This window comes from Micromesistius poutassou, assembly GCF_964030765.1.
Source record: "Micromesistius poutassou genome assembly, chromosome: 8".
Taxonomy (NCBI): domain Eukaryota; kingdom Metazoa; phylum Chordata; class Actinopteri; order Gadiformes; family Gadidae; genus Micromesistius; species Micromesistius poutassou.
The window spans coordinates 3,746,977-3,768,960 of record NC_140278.1 but is presented as its reverse complement, the minus strand read 5'-3'; the positions used below and the strand labels follow the sequence as shown (position 1 = coordinate 3,768,960).

At 49.8% G+C, this 21,984-nt stretch overlaps 1 protein-coding gene across 1 annotated transcript in view; it reads right to left on the bottom strand.

Annotated features, from left to right (window-relative positions):
- LOC311351708 (CUB and sushi domain-containing protein 3-like) overlaps nt 1-21,984 on the bottom strand; it is a gene marked incomplete at its 5' end in the record, with an annotated part of 223,472 nt that overhangs the window by 109,316 nt on the left and 92,172 nt on the right. Inside the window, 7 exons of the mRNA XM_084471868.1 lie at nt 9,973-10,089; nt 12,285-12,479; nt 12,968-13,155; nt 14,370-14,508; nt 16,164-16,355; nt 18,576-18,778; nt 20,775-20,901. Coding sequence (XP_084327994.1) covers nt 9,973-10,089; nt 12,285-12,479; nt 12,968-13,155; nt 14,370-14,508; nt 16,164-16,355; nt 18,576-18,778; nt 20,775-20,901 — 1,161 coding nt within the window. The remainder of the gene's footprint in view (nt 1-9,972; nt 10,090-12,284; nt 12,480-12,967; nt 13,156-14,369; nt 14,509-16,163; nt 16,356-18,575; nt 18,779-20,774; nt 20,902-21,984) is intronic.

Genomic DNA, 21,984 nt, shown 5'->3' with positions numbered 1-21,984 from the left:
CGAGCGAGAGCCCGTGTTAATTCCCTATAATTCTGGCCACCTGTTCTTTATTTATCAAGTCTGTTATTCATCTCGGGTTTAACTCCAGACTCGGCCGGTGTTGACCGACGCACCCCAGTGCGACTCGACATAGGCAGAGCTTAATAGGTTGGAAAACAGACAGCAGTTGCAAGTCACGCCAGGCAGTCAGCACATTGCAGGATGGAGGGAAGCTTATAATATTCACACCGCCTACATGTATTTATGCACGTCAATTATGGCACCCACTGCACTCTTGATCATCCCCGGAAGGAGGGATCCCCCACTGCGTTGCTAATTAAGGTTGTTTTTTCTTGCCCTCTGGGGGGGGCTGGGGTCAGGGGGGGGGGGGGGGGGATGTTATAAATGTTTGGCCTGTTAAGCACTTTGAGACTGGGCCTGTGTCGTGATTAAGGGCTATACAAATAAAAATGAATTGAATTGAAATGTAATGTTACCCTACTCGCCCCCGCCTCGCCCACCCAGAGCTACTGTGCCTACACGTGGGTCCCAAGGCACTAGGCATACCTGTGGCCTAGCACCCGGGAGTGGAAAGAGGTGTTGAGAGTGTCTCCTTACAGGCGACGGTTTAAAGGTAAGAAAAATGGCAGCATATGTTTGCCCCCTTCTGGTGATGAATTATGGAAGAGCTCCGTGTGGTCGTCTTTGCTTTTGGGGCGAGCGGGGGCTTCTGAGGTTCCCGGGCTGTGACAGGACATGAGCCCCATTTCCAGGGAACCAAAGGATTGCGGTGACAGTGCGGGGCCCATATATTTTTCATGATCCATTATCAAGATGACATCGTGACAAGGCTTTTTCCTCCGTGAAGCGTGACTGCACATATGGGTAGCGGCCACATAAAATCCAATCACGGGTTTCTCGGGGGAAGGGGGAACTCAGCCCCTGTGTGGATCGAATGGGTAAATGAGCTGGTGTCTAAAGGCAGAGAGGAGGAGAGAGAGAATGAGAGAGTGGGAAGCTAGCAGGGCCGCACCAAAGAACGCACCAAACAGGGGGGGGACTCAGAGGCTGAGATCTTCCATAGAGATAAGGTAGTCATAGGGCAAGCGCGGAAGAGCATACTGACGTGGTAAGGAATGGCCTGGGACCAACACACACAATACGACCGAGGTAAATAGAAAGAGGCTGAGGTGCATTTCAACATCAATAATGTAATCTCCCGAGAGAACAGAACATGGCATAAACAAAAGGCATATTTATGACATATACCCATCCATAATAAATAAATACGAACATATGCCCGTCGTTCTGCTGACACACTTCAAAGACCCCCTCTGGGTGGGCTTGGAACAAGATCCCTTTAGCCAGGGAAAGCCCAAGGCTGGGTTCTGATGAAGTTGTTTACATGCACTGCTCCAGAGGCGGCTAAGGCCACTGTCCGGGGCCCACTCTATCTCGCCCTCCTCCTCGTTCTCCCCTCTGCCTCTCGTTCTCTCTCTCCGCACACCGTCTTGATCCCAGCCATCCTCCGGCCCAGTCACGGTGGTCCTCACCCCCCCTTTGCCTACTCCTTCTCTGTCGCTGGCTGTCCACCCCCTCGCTCCACCCCCACCCCCTCCTCCTCGCACTCGTTACATCCCAGATTTATTGCTGCAATCTGTCAGCGCTTCACGCATAGCCCCCTTGACGCCTTCCCTTTGGCAATCATTATGCATATGTTGTCACTGGGATAATGTAGACACATATGCCACAGCCAGAAAACTCCCCTGGGCACAAGGAAATATGACCGGATACGGGAGGGGGATAAGGGGGGTGGAGGAAATTGAATTTACCAGCCAAAGTATTTTTCGTAATATTATTATTAGCATCGGGATCGTTAGTGCTGTAGTGCTGCTTTTCACCCCGGTCCTGGCCTGCTCCAGAAGACACATGCGGCCCGGGAGGATAGCGAGAAGATGACACTTTCATGGTCATTGAAAGCAGCCGAACGCCAGGTCAGATCGAGCCCAAGAACGTCTGCATAATGAGCACACAGTAAATGTAGGGGGGGGGGGATCATGATAATGTGTTTTTGGTCTTTATTCCGAGCCCTAATGGGTCCAGGAGAGAGCTGGGTGTGCTCTCTCCTGATGTGCCGTGATCTCCCCTCTAAAGAGTGCTCACAAGAGGTACAAACGTGCACCTGACAGGAAATAGGAATAACGTTTTTATTTTTTTATTTCCCGTAATACAGGAAGTCGGGGGCTCTGGGGCGGCCGGCGAAGGCACTGACCGATTCAGTGACAATGCCAGTGGCCATGGTGTTGACCAATTCACCCACAATGCCAGTGGCCTTGGGGTTGACCAATGCCAGTGGCCTTGGCGTTGACCAATGCCAGTGGCCTTGGTGTTGACCAATTCACCCACAATGCCAGTGGCCTTGGGGTTGACCAATGCCAGTGGCCTTGGGGTTGACCAATTCACCCACAATGCCAGTGGCCTTGGGGTTGACCAATGCCAGTGGCCTTGGTGTTGACCAATGCCAGTGGCCTTGGCGTTGACCAATGCCAGTGGCCTTGGGGTTGACCAATTCACCCACAATGCCAGTGGCCTTGGGGTTGACCAATGCCAGTGGCCTTGGTGTTGACCAATGCCAGTGGCCTTGCTGTTGACCAATGCCAGTGGCCTTGCTGTTGACCAATGCCAGTGGCCTTGCTGTTCTGCCTGCAAGCGGCTCCCCGAACTACCATGGGTCCTATTATCCATTGATGGATCGGATGCATTTGGAATGGTATCGCATGCTATTCTCCATTTTTGTCAATACTAGTCAGTCGTTTTTAAGGGAGGTGGGCAGCTGCGATAAACAATAGGATAGGAACTATGGCTATGGCTTCAGTGGCTCAAACTTTAACACAAGCTCAAAAAAACCTTGCAGTGACCTCTGTTCTGAGCCAGCCTGCGGTCAGCCCCGTGTCGGACTGTTCCCCGTCCCTCTTTCACGTCCTGTCCATAAATCGAAATGCCCCAAGGTTATGCTCTAATGACACCAATCTTCTGGTAGATATTCCCTCATTTGGCGTTTTTTGCTGCTGGAGGTGTCGCTTGTGTCAGGGGGTGAATGCTGTCCAACATGTCTCTGCAACATCTCCCTTCGGTGTTCAATCTGATGACCACAGAGGCCATAGGGTGTGACATCATATTCACACACATCAAGCCAGACAGTGAGCCCTCGCACTCTGTGGACGGGGGGGGGGGTGCGGGGGAGGGGGGAGGTGGGGTGGCCTTGTCACCCTGGAGGAGTCTGTTACCATCATGGGATCAGAGCCATCAATTCTAATCACTTTGAAATGATATGCAATGACCCGTCCCTCTGTGGACAAGTGGACTAAGGGGTCGGATTCGCTCCCGACAGTGCACGCCAGAGGCTGAACTTCCTGGCATCCTGGTCCTCACATGGGAGGCGTATTAAATCCCACGCTGAATAAAAAAGACTGGATGAAGAGGAACACTGGCTCGGCTCCGCCATGCGCTTCAGCTCCCCCTGTGGTGTGGAGGTGCTCAGTGACGGACATGGGAGCGGGTTGAAAACGGAGCTACACTGGTGCTCTACGCTTGCGCTCTACACTGGAGCTTTGCTGTGTTTGGGCAGCAACAGAGCCACAAGAGAGGGGCGGGATGATCATCCATATTTCATGCAAAACTAATATTAATTGTTGCAAAGTAAACAATTCCTCATCAACTATTTCAAGGTTTTGCTTTACAAAAGAAAATGCAAATGGTGTAGTTTTATCAATAACCAAACATTTGTACGGGTCTTCTTTCCCCAAACTAAACACTACATATGATGAAAGAAGCCAGTGGTGGACCAAATTTGGCCGATCCAACCCAAAAGACATTAAATATTAACCAAGTAGAACAATAAAGGCCTCAGGCAACATCCTAGCCTTGACTAAATTAAAAAAATTAATTTACCTTGAAGTATGGTGTGAAGCTTTCTCTGCTGATACGACTGGAATTCCTATTTGTGTGTGTGTTAGCCTGCGTGTGTGTGTCTGTGCATGTTTCTGTGTGTCTAAGCATGTTTGTGTCTAAGTTAGCTTGCAATTGGGTATACATGTATGGGTGTGTATGTGTGTGTGTGTGTTTGTGTGCATCTGTGTGTGTTTGTGTTAGCTCGTGTGTGTGTGTGTGTGTGTGTGTGTGTGTGTGTGTGTGTATGTTAGCTTATGCGTGTGTGTGTGTGTGTGTGTGTTTTAGCTTATGTGTGTGCGCATGCATGAGTGTGTGTACATGCATGCGTGCGCGTACATGCGTGTGCGTGGGCACTGTCAGGTTAACTGTTGTTATTCCTAGGCAAATTGCATTCCCATTTGGAAGTAAATAACAAACAAATGAATAAAAAAGTTGCACAGTGGCCGCTGAGTGTAAACAGCAGAGTGCGGAGAACTGGGGGCAGAAGGCTGTTTGTTCACCAGCAGAGCCCAAGGCAAAGGTTGGCTGCCAACACTAATTCCTCTGCCATCCAACACGACGCCGCCACGCTACTGTTTGAATTAGGACCGGCAGTTATTATTACCGAGCAAATAATTGAAGAGGTTTTGAGGGGTAAAGGGATGCAGGAATGAAACCGCATGTCACGGGAAACGAGAAATGTAAAAAACACAGAATTAATAAGAGCGCTGAGTGCATGTCTTGTAGAGTGCCCAAAGTATCTATCAGGGTTCATAATGAATATGAAACAAAAACCTGATTATGGAAAAGCATGGAAATAATGTTTCATTTTAGCGTTTGGACCGGCTGAGACAATGACCCCCATTGTCCACCATACCAACTGTGGTTCACATCAAATCAACTGAAAAGGATGAAATCGGTAATTGGTCGGTCGGCACACACTCTTTGAGAGGTTTTCTCTCATGAGAGTCGCACAACCAGTGCATTACAATTCGACATTTCTAAACTAACTTCCTCTTTATACTGCCAGCAATTTTATGATTTGAAGTAAATTAACTGAAAATGCCTGCAGGCATTGCAATATCCTAAATGGACAGACAGTGATTGCCAGGCCAACATGAGGGCCTGTACGCTTTGGCTTGAAGACAATGTGGAATGGCGTTCAGAGCGGAGCTCCATGCCTCCAAATGAAACAGCTAATTAGTGTAAGGGCGAAATCTGGTGGAAATAGGATTTGATCCTCCATGTATGTATGTATGTATGTATGTATGCATGCATGCATGTATGTGTGTGTGTGTGTGTGTGTGTGTGTGTGTGTGTGTGTGTGTGTGTGTGTACCCCCTTGAAGGCTATCATTCATATTGTGCATTAAACACATTGATCTATTTTGTTGCATTCAATAACAAACTAAAATAGATACACTTATTTTTGGATTTTCTTTGAATAGTGTGAATAGTATAGCTACGGATGGCTAATAAGGCATCCAGTTTCGAATGTAATTTATTGCTGTCTCGGTATAAACACCCACCGGGAGAAATTACTTACATGCTGTGAAATACTGCAAGGCCCATTATTATTTTTTATTTTGGTGAAAATATTTCTCAACCCTTACTTTGAAACAATGTATTGCTGCTGGTTGGTAAGCAACACATAATGCTCAGGTTAACACACACGAACACACACACACACACACACACACACACACACACACACACACACACACACACACACACACACACACACACACCGTGTTGTGAGTGCAAGCTAAGAATGAGAATCATTTCAGTAGTGAAAATCAATGTGTAATGGTCGCACACTCAACGATAGCGAATAGGTTTAAGGGTACTTTTACCGCAAACACTGCATTATTCTCACCACGATATATAATAAAATTGCCTCATGCTCGTACAAGTGGATGAAAATAACACACATTCATAAAATCAAACAAAACCTAAAAGATACTAATCATCCAAAGTGGCTTGCACCCTTTGTGCGCACAACACAACACTAAACGGGCCGTGCAATCAATAAACGCATGAAGACATAAAAGACTCCTGCGCACAGGATTCTCATAAACATCTTCAAATCATATTCCCCAAGGACTGTCCTGTCTCTGGCGGTGACAAACCGGGAGCAGAGACATCCGTCTATGTGATGCACTCATCCCCTTAGGTGTAAATCCCACAAGTCCCGTGGACAGAATTGCGAGATGATATTTCCCACTGACCTTTCCCTGTCAGTTGAGCCATCTTGACACGACGTCTCAAAGGCTTAACAAACACCACAGGTCACGAGAGGGGCCACGTCAGCCACAGGCCTGGCTGCTACTGCAACACATGCGTGGACTGTGGATGGTGTGTATTCAACAGTGATATCAGTTTTAAACACCTATGCTGGAAGATTAAACGTCTTCACAATAAGATAGGATCCGTGTTGTAGGTGTTTATCACACCCTTGTTGCTTATCGCATTAGGGCGTTGGCAAGATATGAGTCGTGTTGAGAAATCCACTTTTAAATAGTTACCGAACACTCAAACACACGTAAACTTTAAAGTTTACGTTTTCGGTCAAAACTGTGTTCAAAAGAAATACCCCTGGCTGTTGACATGGCTGTACCTTCTTATAAATGCAGTCTAGCTCGAGTACAACATAACCGTGACTCATGACATACTGTATTTCACTCGTGTGCGGATGAAATCGTGTGCTCTATGTTCCAAAACTGGTGAAGGGGTATCACCATTGTTTGAACGATAAACTCATTTGAACCGCACTTCACCCTTTGTATCCATGTTTCTACCCATGGTTAACAGCATAGACGCTCATCGGGGGGGGGGGGGGGTGATGGAGGACGGCTCCATCAGCAAGATGCTCGCGCGTCCTGTGGCTCCATAAAGCCCAACGTGATCAAAGGAGAGTCGTACCCAAACTGCCCATAAATCGGGGCGAGTCATTTGGCCGGTTCTGTAAATTCAAATTGCATCTCCGGCTCCCAAGCAACAGTGAAAGTGTTCAATCAATGACTCGCTCTACTCCTAACTATCCGACGGCGTTATAAGCACAACTCCACCCCCCCCCCCCCTCCGACGCCCCCTCAGCCATCTTTAACAGGACTTACATCGCAACCGAATCTCTGTCGTCTCACTCCAGAAATGTCCTAGGAAAATCCCTCGAGGCTTTAGGTGGGAGCGGTGCGTTGCTCCGCGACTTCCACACCCCATTAGGCTTTTTCTAAACCGCCGGTGGCGTCATTGCAGACGCTTCCATTCCTGTTCTATATTCATACAACAAAAAATAAATCATCAGCCGGTTCCGGCTGTCCAGGGAAATTAGGACATGGTCATGGAGCATCTTAACTCCTGGGTTTGGATTGTCACGCGGGGGGATTAATCCAAGCCTGGAAGAGGCGACAGGGTTTGAGAAGGAACAGAAAGCCCCACCGTGTGACGAGTGAGGAGTACCTATTTGTGTTTCACACGGAATATTGAGCAGAGAAGCACGGCGTTCCGGTCGGTGATCAGTGCCGCTGAATTATGTATGGTCGGGAATGAGGGGTACCGACATGTTGGCTCACTCCCGTTTATTCCCGAGCAGCCTTGCAGGGCTCGACCTTGCTCTCTATTACTGACCGAGCGCGGTAGTTTTCATGTAATCACGCAATCATTCCACTTTTCTTTTCTTTTTTCTTTTTTTTTTACGCACGTCTTCCTGCGGCCGATCCTGTTCTAATATCGAGCAATCTCGCCGGAGCTCCCCTCCGCCTCCGCCTTCGTCTTGGCCTCCGTCACCAGCATGGGCTTGCTGCTCACTTGCTGAGCAAGGAGCTCGATGAGCACACGAGAAGAAGGAGGAGGAGCGACTGTTTGTCTGCCATATTTATTCGCGGAACCGAGACCATTTGTGAACCACTCGTACTGACCGTTCGTCACTCTCTGGCGTTTGAGTTCAGACTTCATCATCACAGCGCTTTTAACATGCAGCCGTTTATCGTCTTGTGCATTTATGCACAAGTCTTGTTACGTCTGTCTTGTTACATGTCATGTCTCGTACATCCGTCTGCAACATGTCTTGTCTCATGACATTCATGTTGTCTCACAACATTGAGAGACAACATAAATGCATTCGCACCATGCAAACGAAAACTTAAATCCATATTAATAATTTGGATATTAGGAGAACAGACACCCTCCCGTGCAAAATAAAAAGGGTGCAGAAAGAGAGAGAGCACGTCTCGATGCCCAGTCACTCGTACCATGGGAACAAAAACTGTAAAATTACATTTTTAAAATGTAATGATCATTTAAATAGACACCCTCCCCTACGAAATAGAAAGGTGCAGCATGAGCGAGTGTAATAAAACTTGCTTGCGCTGAGTGCACATGACGAGATCTTCATTCACCGCGTTGATCAACGCCATAACGGGCGTTCGGTATCAAAACGACACAGAAAGGAAATGCACTCAAATGAAACGGAGCGGTGATGGGAAGGCATTGGAGCGAGTGAGAACATTTATTTGACGCCACCACTGTCACCTTTGACAAAGTCTTTTGGGTTGGAGACGGTTAATCCGTCTCCATGTGGGCGCGCAAAACGACTATTTCAAGTTTAAAGAGTAGTCTCCCTGAGATAGGGCTTCAATGGAGGCCTGTTTGAGTAGGGAGCCCTGTAGCTTGCGCCCCTTGTTCCTAACCATATATAGAACTAACAACATACACCTCATCTTTGAGGGACGCAGAACACCTGTTTAAGGGAACTATATGTCACACATTAACTGTACTAAATCATGAAATGGCCATGATATGGCATCAGAGATTAAGGACATAACTCTTAGTCTAAATACTGGCTTCTCCGACAACAACGCTTCACCCATGTATGTCCTCCTTGCGATAGACTTATCTCCGTGACAATGTTTTTGTTTTGGACTGGGGTGGTTCACTAGCCTCGGAGTTGACTGCCAGACATTCAACAAATTGGCACAAAAGCCAAGTTTTCTGCAGCCATGGAAGCAAGCAGAGAGAAACAGACTGAGCCTGAACTGAGAGTACTAGAGAGTACTAGAGTACTAGATTCTTCTCAACCTAAAAGCCTAGTCCTCGAGTCCATCGATAAAGCTTGATGACCACAGCTGTGCTTGAACAAGAGTGAATCTTGGAGTTACATTTGAGAGATGGCGAGAGCTTAAAGCCCAGAGGGATTTCAGGTGTGATGCCGAGTGGGCAAATTGTCTCCTGAGCATGTTAGCTGAATTAAGCTTCAGCTAACGTCAGCCAATAACCGCATGACCGTAAACAAAGCCAGTCATGCATCCATCCATCCAACATTAACCGAGTTGTACTAAATCTGCATGAGCTGGTTTATCATCGCAAACACTAAACTGCAGACGTATAAATCAGCCAATCAATTCACATTGTGGGACTCGCCGTGTCGAGTATCATGGTAAAAGTAGAATAGATGTGCTTGCGTCTAATACATGATGCGGCACTCAGGCTGCGCTCGTGCGCGTTCAGTGTCCTCGCCATGGCAACCCGCGTGATCTGTGGTTCTGCGGAGGAGCAGGAGGGGGCGAACAGACACCCCCTTCTCCGATATTGCTAATGTGGACTGCATTATCAATTTGACTGGGTGCAGGTGTTACGAATAATACCTTGGAAGATTGAGGCGGGATGGGGCCGTGGGGAGCTCGTTCTTGTCGCAACACAGGCTCACACATGTCCTGAATCGCGTTGCCCCCGGCAAAACCGCTAAGCCCGGGGGAGAGTTTGACTGCACGCATTCCCAGCACTCAGTCTTTCAAAATGGCAACTTTCAAATTGGGTCTGTTTGTGTGAGGACGACCACGAGTACCCGTGACCTTTGATGAGGGCCCTGGAAGGGCAATTCACTGAGAGGCATGACGTCCATAGAGAGAGAGAGAGAGAGAGAGAGAGAGAGAGAGAGAGAGAGATGTAGAGAGAGGTGTAAGTGTCGGTGTGTACAGGGGGGTGAAGGGGTTCACCAGAGTGTCGCGAGAGAGTGAGAGTGAGAGAGCGAGAAAGCGAGCGAGGAAGAGGACTTTTCAATGCTTACCAAAATCACCGGGGACAAAGACGTCATAGAGGCAGCTCTGGCCTTTGGTGTAATTATGCGGGTAATTTGGGGACAGCACCGTCCCCTCCGAGCCCATGGAGCGACCGCCGCAGGGGGCTGAGGACACGCGGAGAGAGGGAGAGAAAACACAGCGGGGAAGGAGGAGTAAATACATCAGCAACGGAAATAAATGACAACATAAACAAAACGCAACGTCAGATAACAAGTTTGCAAATGAGACCAATTTCAAGGCAGTTCCCACCGGCGCAGGAGTTGACCCGTGGAAATGGGGATGGGAGCAGGGTGTGCGTGCGTGTGTGTGCGTGTGCGCGCGCGTGTGTGTGTGTGTGTGTGTGTGTGTGTGTGTGTGTGTGTGGTTGTGTGTGTGTGTGTGTGTGTGTGTGTGTGTGTGTGTGTGTGTGTGTGTGTGTGTGTGTGTGTGTGTGTGTTGTGTGGGGCGGGGATAGACATCTAACTGCTGGTAAATAGGATTTTGTATGTCTACCAACAACGGTGCTAGGCAAAACAAAAGAAGAAGAGTTTAATGAAAATCTAAATTCAGCAGAGAAAACAAAAACATGTGTCAGACGTAGAACGAAATTGAAAGGCCCATCTTTCAGCAAAGCACACAAGTGTATATAAATATATATATATATATATATATATATATATAATCCACATGACTGCCAGGAAAATAAGGCCGCAATAACAGTTTTTAGTCTGCAACTAGAAATCAGTCGCCTGGAAAAACATTTTTGATGTTGATGTAGAGTGAACAACAGAAACAATGCGAAAGATGAATGCAAAACAGGAACAATATACATCTTCCAGACTGCAATATTGGGTTGGCGAGTTTGCCTGTGTGGTCGATATGTTTAGGAAAAAAGTCGTGGCTCGGACACCGGCGCACTTTAGAACCACAAAGTTATCCTTTAACTTTCCTCTTGTGGTACCTTCGACGCAGACGCTGATCCGACGGGCCACCGTCTCCATCAACACAACACCTGGTCTGTCATGCACCTGCACACTATTATCCCATCTTAAGCTGCTAATGATGCAGTAAATTCCGTCTCCCCCTCCCCCAATCGCAATTGCCTCAGACATCATGGATCTCAGCCAGCAGGTGGGTGGGTTGGGGGTGGAGTGGTGGGGAGAGACAGGGGGGGGGGGGAGGGGGGGTGGAGAAAGGAGGGGGGAGGCCTCCATTGTAAACAAACACATGCTAGTCATTTGTCAAACGAGAGCTGTCGCCAGCTGTTTCCCTGAGCCCTGTCGCAGCCCGGGCGGCGTACGTGTCACCGCGTGATGTCACCAACGACCGTGATCTCTGACGCATCAGCAGTTTTTCCCCGGCTTTCGGGGGGGGGGGGGGAGGGGGGGGGGGTGCGGGGTGTTTCCCCCGGCGCACACAGGCGTGTAATCAAGAGGATATAGGATGACAGGGGCGCCGAGGGGGGGGAGGGGGGGGGGGGGGGGTCTTCAAAACAATTCAACTCGGTTTGAAACGGTAGTGACAAGAGCGCTCGGGGAGAGAGTTTCCACTGCCGAGAGGTGAGGTGTGAACGGGATTACGCCGTGTTGATGTTTAGCCTAAGTGGAGCTTCCTCAACGTGACGGCTTTCGGGAAAGTCTGCGCCTTCCCCCCCCGGCCGCGGGAGACGAGCGGGGGGGGGAAAGTCTGGGAACGTCTGAGCTGAACGCCTGCCTGCGTGTTCCTCTGGCAGGAACGAGGTGGCCTCCGTTTCTCCTCCTCCTGATGCGTTAGACGGATGGAAAAACCGGGTACAGTGTATCCTGTTCCTGTCTGCTCAGTTCCTTCGACTTTTGTGCCCAGAAGAAGTGCATGGCGTTAACGAATTGGAGTGAATGAATTGAAGTTTATTGATATGAGGAGATGAGTGGATATTGCCTGCCGATGTCAGGACCGCAGAGTCGCTCACAGGATTCCGCAAAACGCTCAAGACTCACTTGTTCAGAGTTCACCTAGACTCGGAATAGCCGTATGTTGTATGTCCTTGCACTTAAAAAAAAAAGTACTTAGCATTGTGTAGCATCTTATCCTAGCTATCTTTGTTGTATACGGGGAACGGGTTAACCCAACAATTGTTAGTGCTTGGCATTAGGTACTGTAATGTAAATGGTTAATTATCTTTTCAGCGAGCTGCATACGCGGGGGTGTGGCATCACCGCTTAAATCAAAGTGTCATCTAAGCCCTTCCCCCTGCTGGGTCAACCGAAAGACGCAAGCTAAAAAATCCCCCCCCCCCCCCCCCCCCCCCCACTGACAATCATTTCAAAAGCACCCCTCTCACCTTGACAGCTCGGTTTGGCCCGGTCCCATTCGGGCCTCTTGCTGTTCCCCATGATGCACGTGAGTGTGGAGTAGCCCTGCAGCACGTAGCCCGCCTCGCACTGGAACGTCACCATGGAGCCCAGCTTGTAGTCGGTGCCCATCCTGGTCCCGTTCATCACGTTGCCCGGATCAAAACAAGCCTCCCGCAGTTTGGCTGGCAGCCGTGAGAAAGGATGAAATTACAATGTCAGTGGCGGCGGCGGCGGGGGAGGGGGGGCGGGGGGGGGGGGGTTGGGCGGGGGAGAGGAAGAGTTTCCAATTAAGAGGAGACGTGTGAAAATGTTTTCATTTGGATGTATATGGGGTGTTTGATCAAATAAAAGCCATGTTATTAAAAAGTAATTTACACCACCGCACAAAAATAAAAAAAAAGAAGGACGACTCCGAGGGTGAATCTGGGGTTACGAGCATGTACTTCAGAGAGAGGGAGAGCGCAAGAAAGAATCCGATGGCACACACTTCAAAAAGCATACATATACATTACATCGTCCATATCCGTCCCAGTGCTTTTGGATCGGAGTGGCGAAACGCCTGATCCTCAGCGCACACACACACACACACACACACACACTGTCGTTACTCCGGGAGCTCTCAGTATGAGCTCTCAGTACGAGCCCTCTGCACTCCAGTGCGCTCGGGTACCTTTGTACTCCAAGTGGAAGCCGGTGTAGCTCACGGAGCCGTCGCTGCGGAACGCCAGGTACATGAAGTTGGCCGTGCTCTCCACTTTCTCGGGCAGCTTGCTGTCCTGGAAGCTGCCCAGCAGGTGGGTGTTGCTGTCGGGCCCGTCGTAGATGTACAGGAAGTCGTAGTTGGGCTCGATGCTGAAGCTGAGTGGGGGGGGGGAACGCACCGACGAACACAGCGAATGGTTAATTGTTAAATTGTTAAAAACGGGATTGTCATTTGCCGCCATCGGGGCCTTAACGGTGCGGAGCGGAGCGCACGTGAGCGCGACAGAGGACGGCGGCATTAGGTATTTAGATTGAGACGCCGCGGTGCGCCGCGACGTCTCCACAGGGTTGCGCGCCCGCGTCGGTTTGCTTTGCATGCGCCGAGATAAAGAGAGTAAAAACGACATCTTTCCCCCCGAGAGGTGGAAATAGATTAAATAGTCGGGATACGTCGTTATGGCACGGCATCTTCCAAGACGTCAATGGTGGTCTTGGAAGATTGCGCTCAAGAGAGACAGAGAGAGAGAGAGAGAGAGAGAGAGAGAGAGAGAGAGAGAGAGAGAGAGAGAGAGAGCATTTGTTTTTAAAGTAACGCGCTTTGTTTATGACAAAAAATACCAAGAGCCTGGAGATAATTGTGTTTTAGTTGGATCAAGGCAACTCCCAAACCTCCGATCATTTGTTCCGTGCCCTAAACAGGAGCGAGCGGTGAGCCGCCACCGCTGCAGTGTGTTTGTTGTGAAGGACAAAGTGGGCACTGGCCACTTTTCCATCACAGAGGGTAAGGGAGCCGGAGAGGGCAATAGAACACCCTCTCTCACTCTTAACCGTCGGAACGGAAATGGAGTGTGAAAAAATAATTATTCCACAAAGACGTGGCGCTTGGGCTTGTTCAAAAAAACGCAGCCGGCTCCGAGAACCCAATTTAGCGGCTACTGAAGCTGTGTGTACATTTGAGATTCCTTCCATCTTATGCCATCCTGAACTCCACATCCACACATTTTTGTTCCGCTAAGCCCACACAAACTCCTCTGTCGCTTAGCGCGGGTATCCGACTTTACTCGACGTGCGGCTGCACTCGCTCGCCCGCCCGCCCCACCTTAGAGGGCAACCAATTCCATGCCACACAGTACAGCCGGTGTGTGTGTGTGTGTGCAGTGACTTATAAATAGAGTTCTGTGTGGCTACCGACATGGCCCACTTCTTCTGTTTGATTCCCCGTAAAGCTCAATGTTGTAAGCCACGAGAACCATCTGCAGAGGGGGGGAAACTCTGTTCTTAAAAAAAAAAGAGAAAAACACACATTTGATTTCCAGGACATGGCAAATGTCCTGGAAACGATTATCAGTGGTCTGTTCTCCGGTTCGTACCTGATGAACGCCAGGGAGATGACGTAGTCGGAGTGCACGACGATCAGCCAGTCGCAGTCCTTGCTGTGCGGGTAGGGGAGGGGGAAGTTTGGGGAGAGTATGAATCCGGACGATCCCGTGACGTTCCCGCCGCACGGGGCTGAAGCAGACGCGAGAGGAGGAGGAGAAGGAAACACATCAATCGGAATACGATAAAGATAGATGCGTGTTTAGATAGGACCGCTGCTGCTGGGTAGAGAGAGAGCTATAGAGGCGATGCTTGCACGCCAACATCAGCCCCGAGGGGATTGCCAGCTACTGTAGTCAAACTTGGTTATTTTGGCAAAGACTAAGAAGTTTCAGGGCTTGAAATGGTGTCTACTATGATAAGATGATTCTGTTAAAATAACCTGCAGTGGATATAGTGGTGCTCAGTGGATTGAGAACCACTGTAGTTCATCGTCAGCCCTTCCCAGCTCTATTTAAATAATAGGCGCGCACAGTGTTTTCAAACCTCAGACAGATAGCGCTGGAGATAAGACAATATTTAAATATGGAAATGAACCGGGACATTTGTACATTCAAAAAAGATTTATTCTCAAATACTTCACTCAGTTCTTTTTTGTTCTTTGGTGTATTTTGTCTTCTCGATCAAAAAAGGAAATGTCTTGTTTGTCTTTTAAAGCCAAATTAGAGCTCAAGTTAGTCTTAAAGTATTACGGCTTAAAGTTCAGTCAAACAATGCACTACAATGCACTGCATGACACAACACAGAAATGTTCTGAAATATTGATCTCTTCTTCAGAGCCGCTCACAACCACTCTGATGAGCCGTGCGGCACGACTCACTGCGGCTCCCCTGCTTTGTAGTGCCGGACCATTGATTTCTCAAAGTCACTATGATCCTGTCAGGATTCACAAACCACTTTCCACTTGATGAGAACAGAACATGTCACATTCTGATCGTTCACATGTTTGGAAGGCAGAGGAGCAGCTCCTAGGCCGACGACCTGTGATTAATCACGTTTAATTCTTTTTGTCAAATGAAGTCGCCGATGGACACGGCCGTGGGGTTTTCATTTCAACTGCCATATTTAAACTGACGTATTCCGCCATCGCCGTGGTTGCAGGGCAAGACGGAGAACAACAGCGCGCGGCTGGCGTACATTATTCAGAGAGGGATTTGTTTCGTTCGTGAGCCACAAGCAGTTTAGCGGCGGCTCAGGCGCCGTGCGCTTTCCTTAGTCACTTTTGCTGGAGTGATTTCCTCGGCGCGGTAATTAGCAGTGTGAGTGCACTACGATGATCCACGGCCTAACACCGAGGCTGAGTTCCTAAGCAGCCGCGGACGTCTCTGGCAACGCCTCAGTCCCCTTCTCGAGCACCATCCCGTCGTCCTACACATGCCTTTAAGGCATCCCGGCAAATTATGGCCTGTGCTGCAGCGAGTTAATATAATGGAATGACCCCCTCACTCCCTCCCTCCTACTCACCCACTCTCTCACTATCGCTCTTCCCCTCCCTCCCGCTCACTCTCTCTCCCCCTCCCTTCCTCTCACTCTCTCTCGCCCCCCCTACTCTCCCTCCCTCTTTCTCTCTCTCTCCCGCTCTCTCTCCCTCCTTCCCTCCCTCTCTCCCTCTCTCTCTCCCCATCCCTCCCTCCCACTCTCCCCCCATCCCTCCCTCCCTCCCTCCCTCTCTCCCTCTCTCTCTCCCCATCCCTCCCTCCCTCCCTCCCTCATTCCCTCCCTCTCTCCCTCTCTCTCTCCCCATCCCTCCCTCCCTCCCTCCCTTCCTCCCCCCTCTCCCCTCTCACCTATGCAGCTGGGGGGGCTGGGCTGCCAGTAGTATCTGTTTTCCACTTGGATGCAGGTGATCCTGCTCTCCCCCTGCAGTTCGTATCCCGGGTCACAAGAGAAGGTCACGGCGTCCCCGGGCTCCCGCCCCTCCCCGTTGCGGCTGCCGTTCATGGGCATACCAGGGTCCCTGCAGGCGGTGGCCAGGGAGCCTGGGGGGGGAGATAAACACACACACACACACACACACACACACACAGACGCAAGCACACACATACACACACGCATGTACATGCACACACATGCACATGCATGCACACACACACACACACACATACACACACAAACGCAAGCATGCATGCACACACACACACACACACACACACACACACACACACACACACACACACACACACGCAAGCCCACACGCATGCACACAGGCAAGCTCACACACACACACACACACACACACACACACACACACACACACACACACAGATAAGTGTGTGCTTGCACGCCAGGTGCAAGCCGGTGTGAAGACCCCTGGACACCTACACAATGGATTTCATATCGCGTGCTAGACAGCTGTCCGGCTCTCACTGTCGCTCCAACACAGTTATTGGAAAGGTGAAAAAAGCACCTGGAGAGATTAGGGGCCAGCTCAGCAGGTAAAATCATGTAGGGCTTTTCCCATTGCATAGGTTATTTTTTTTTTTTCATACAATCCCAAAGCAACAGCTGTGGAGCAGCCCTGAGCGGGAACGATTCGGAGGAATCTGATGCATCGTGAATAACCCCTCCCCCCGGGACGAGGATATTCGCGGACGTTGACGCGTGCCAAGCGTTTCATGTGATAAACGTGATTTCATCACGGAGGGACTCTCAGTCCCAGCCTCCAGCTAGAAGCAAGCAGAGCCCACTCAAAGCGCTTTATTTATTGTGTTCATAAACACAATCTTTCAAGGATGGACGGTGGCAGCCATTAGAGCCGACCGCCGTCTCGCGGGGTGTGGTTAGGGTGAGGTGTCTCGCCTCGGCGGGTGGGCTAATGGGAACCAGCGGAGGGTAGATATAGTGGTCACACTTGAGGTGATTACGCAGCTCAAAAAATTATACTTTGTAGTTTGGGTGTTTAAATGGGCGGCATGTGGCGCAGGAGGTAGAGCGGGTTGGCAGTGTAACCGGAAGGTTGCTAGTTCGATCCCCGGCTCCTCCTAGCTGTGAGTGTCAAGTCTCCCTGAGCGAGACACCTGACACCCACTTCTCCCGACGAGCTGGCTGTCACCTTGCATGGTTAACACCGCCGTCGGTGTGTGAAAGGTTGGATGTTAGGCAATATTGTAAAGCTCTTCGAGCGGCCACTGGTTAGAAAAGCGCAGTATAAATGCAGTCAAAAAGAATATGGATGATGGCCATCAATAAGTAGAAAATGATTGAAAGCTCGATAGGTGAAATATTTTCTTACAGATTCCAGGCATGTATTCTTATAAAAGAACAGGGCAGGCAACCTTTTCATCGCGGGGACCCAAACACAATTTCAGTGTCCTTGGGACCCAACTGCTCTCGGGCCACTTTGCTGCTTTTGTTGAACCAAAGGATCACAGATTTCACCTCATCAGAGGTGACAACTTTTTTTTTTTTTGGCTGGCCAAAGAAGTTCTTTGCAGACAAACTAGCTATGTGCCGCAGCTGGTGTTTGGTCACTTAACGGACCATAAGTTACAACCAGTGGGGTCGTGTTGACAGTGATTTCTGATTTATTACACACAGTGTTCCAATTGCTGTCGTCTGCTGAGGTTTTGCCAATTTTGCCATTTTGGTGGGGCAGTAAGTGCCAAAAAATAAGCTTGAGCAATGCGTTGTTCATTTTCTCTGCAATCACGTCATGGTTTGTTCTTACGACCTTGCAAAACTTCGTCAGCACAACAAGTATCCTTCTCGGGTGTTCTGTACAGGTTATCAACCAGTAGAGAACCCGGCTCCAGACCCATAGTTTAAGAAACGCTTTCCTCTGGAGCAGTGTTTCTCTAGCTATTGTGACTCACAAACACCCTCTCTGTGTCGTTCGACAGAGTGCACCTTCCACCAGCACACAACGTTTTAGGGAAAGGAGAAGAAGAAATGCGGCTTTGTCGCAGCGCTTATTGGGATGATTGGCTCTCCCTCCGACTCTTCAAAGGACCCCCGCGGTACACGTACCGCCCTTTGAGAACCACTGCTCTAGAGACACTGATGCCTCCTTGAGCGAGAGAGAGCAGAAGAGAGAGAGCAGAAGAGAGAGAACGAGAGAGAGCGAACGAGATATAGAGAAAGATCGAGAGAGAGAGATCGAGTGAGATTGAGAGAAAGAGAGAGAGAGAGAGAAAGAGAGAGAGAGAGAAGCGAGCGAGAGTGAGAAAGAGGGCTGAGAGAGTGAGTACGGAGTCACTCACTGGAGAAGTCGATGGCGAAGCCCGACTTTGTGATGTAGAAGTCGGTCTCGAACTGGATGGTGACCAGGTTGAGCGTGGAGTGGATGCCCTCGGGGACCAGGGAGCCGCTCACCTCCCTCAGGGACATCTCGTTGTCCGGGGGACCGTCCCACACCTTCAGGATGTCGTGGGACGCCTCCGTGTCGAAGGCCAGGAACTGGAGGCTGGAGGGAGAGAGACCAGCTGGGTTAGCGCCGGCCTCTCACCGTGTCGCAGTCAAACACATCGGAGGTGAGGATTTCTCAGTGTCACGACCCGGCTCAACGGAGAGATGACAAAAAACGGGAGAGACAGTGCATAACCGATAGAACACAAAGATTTATTTACATAACGTAACACAACTTAACAAAGTCAGCATGAGGTGTGCATGTCGGTAGTTTCAGTCACGTAAATGTGGGTGTATTGATCATGCGAGGTGGGGCGTTGTGGAGAAGGAATAAATGAATGAACCGCCAAAGCAAACCAAAAAGGTGCGGACGCCTGCGAGGAGAGCAAGAGAAGCCAGAGACAACAAGGCAACCAGCTGCCCTTTTATCCGGCTGGAGCAACGGGCCCAGGTGCTCCAGACAATGACGTCAGAGTAAATAAGTAGGCGGGGTCGTCACAACAGTTTTGTTGGCGCCAGGCGACCTCGGGGGCGAACCACCCGTTTGTCCCCGTAGAAGCTCTGACATTAGTGACAAGGTTTAAACATTGTTGAGCAGCGTTTACTTTATAACTTGGTGCTTGTAGTGGAAGTATTAATCGTGACTGTGATATACAATTATATACTAATTATATTAACCTTGATTATATAGATACAAGTCAATTTCAAAATGAATTGTGTAGATTCTCCTCGGACCTAGAGATATCGCCCTTCCTCTCCCTAACTGAGAGGTGTTAGTTGGCATTTGCCTTGCCGCTGTAGCCATGAAGTCTGTCTCACTGAATGTGTTCAGTTTCCTAAAAATAACTCATTCTTCATCAGTGCTACATAAAATAGATTGTATTGATATAGCCTCCCTGGCCGGTGGCCACTCAGCGCGCTGTACAATTTGTGCCTAACATTGAACTAGTCATACACACGTTCATAAACAGAATCATTTAGCGACGGCGGTGGCAGCCATTAAAGGCAACAGCCATCTTGCGGGGAGCAGTCGGGGGGGCGGGTGCCCTGCTCAAAGTGGGACGCCTCGACAGTCGGCTAATAGGAACCGGCAACCTTCCGGTTCGCCAGACAACCCGCTCCACCTCCCGAGCCACTGCCGCCCATAACAATCCCGACCGCGCCCGAGAGGGTGACAGAGCATTAGAATGCGCATTCATCATTAGATAGAATGAATTGTGTAACCACACGAGCCGCGACGGGATTTGCACCCCGGCTGCACAGGGCGGGTTGTGAAAAGCAACTTGGCGGGCAAGAGAAACATTTCCCCCACCTCTCGGACCTTTGCCATGAATAACATCAGCGGGTGCCATCACTGTCTGCAAACTCCCCCCTCCATCACTGCCTAATGGGCCATCCCGGGGCCCATATCCACGGGGGTCTCCGCGCTCACTAACACCTGGGGCCCTCCCCCCCCCCCCCCCCCACGATACCGCCTTCACCTCCAAACCCTTCAATTAACCCTTCCACGTTGCGGAGAAACCTCTGCCTGACAGTTGTTTGTTTTACTGCCTTAGTTTTTCTCTTTACTTTACTTCTTTATAAGTGGAGACAAGTGAGGATAGTTTCCGAGATGTCTTGTGTTACTTGAGTAAATGTCCCCCATGTTGGCTCGAGGTTATCATCTCCATCGCCAATCGAGACCCCTTTATTGTTTTTGTGTTGTGATAAATTTGGCATATATATACACTCGGTAATTAGACATTTTGAACCAAAACCATTAGCGGTGTTATCTGACTGAGAGCTGAGGCCTCTGGGCTATTTTTCCTAGGCGGCGTAATTACAAGAATAATGGCTCACAGTGGAGTTGTTGTTCAAGGGATTATGGAAATAATTAATGCCAAGTATTGTGCGGAATCTCTCGGCGAAAGTTGTTGCATATAACAAATGTATATGATCACGATAATTCAATAGTAATGAAGGACTGTATATTGTAAACACTGTATAAAGACAGCATCACCAAGACCAACATACATCCGCACGCATTGCGTAGAGAAACGAAAAAGGTTGCCTACCTGACGATATTACCGGAGTCCACCTCGATAGTCCACGTGCATCTCAGATTGTTGTCGTAAGGAAATGGATATCCAGGGGACAGAATACGCCCAGTGGAGGTGCCCTTAAAACTGCCACCACACTCGGCTGTGGGGACACACACACACACACAGACACACACACACACACACAGATGTCACATCCAAGACAAATCATGAATCTAGCCGCTAAACGGCTTCTGAAAACCCACAATGTCCCTCTTTGCTCACTCCTCCCCAACAGACGCAGGCGCGGTCACGACGAGGACTTGCTGCCCGTCCCAAACACTTAAGGATGCAAACGTTGTGTTGTCCCGGTGTATACTTCCTAATGATGCCATTAATTAACTTTAAAAAAGACTGCATCTACAGAACCATAAACAGACCGGGGGCCGGGCTGGGTAAGGACGCCGCCCGGGGACAAGTGTTAATAAATAAAGCATACGGTGGCGTCCTCTCCTCGCTCCGCACCGCCCCCCCCCCTTCGCACGGGCGTCCGGTCGCGCGGGCGTCGTGCGACAAACACATACGCCACTTCATTATAATCAGAGATTGCTGGAGACGGCCTTGGAACGCAGGTGTATAATCAACGGTGTAACGTGGGGCTCCTCGACGGAGGACTGGAGGACGGGGGGCGCACTTGGAATTCACCTGGCGGATGCGACGGCGTCGACGGTTAGTATTAACCGAACCTCGTTGAATAGCTCTCCAATAACAACACTCTTCTCCCCCCCCCTTGTGTGTTGCTGAAGACGCACAGACACAACATGCTAGCAAGGCCGTCATGCGCAGTACGAGAGAGGCGGGAGAAAACAGAAAAAACAAGTGTCTGTGTCTCTGTGTGAGTGTGTGTGTATACCGAATGAGGGACAGGAAACGGTGACATTTAAAGTGCAATTCCGCACACGATCCTGCATTTGTAAATCATCTCTAACCCTAATCCATCACCGGCCGACGGACCCGGGCCACACAAGGCTTCCCAGGACCGGGAGGCGCGCAGCTAATGGCTTTATCTGTTCCACCTCTCTCTCTCCTCTCTCTCTCTCTCTCTCTCTCTCTCTCTCTCTCTCTCTCAACTGTACTGCCCGCCCCGCCTCGCCCGCCTGACAATCTCGTGATTATTCCCCATTGTGGTTCCCCTCGTTGTTGTTGCCATCGCTGTTTGTCGGTTGTGGTGGTGGAGGTGGTGGTG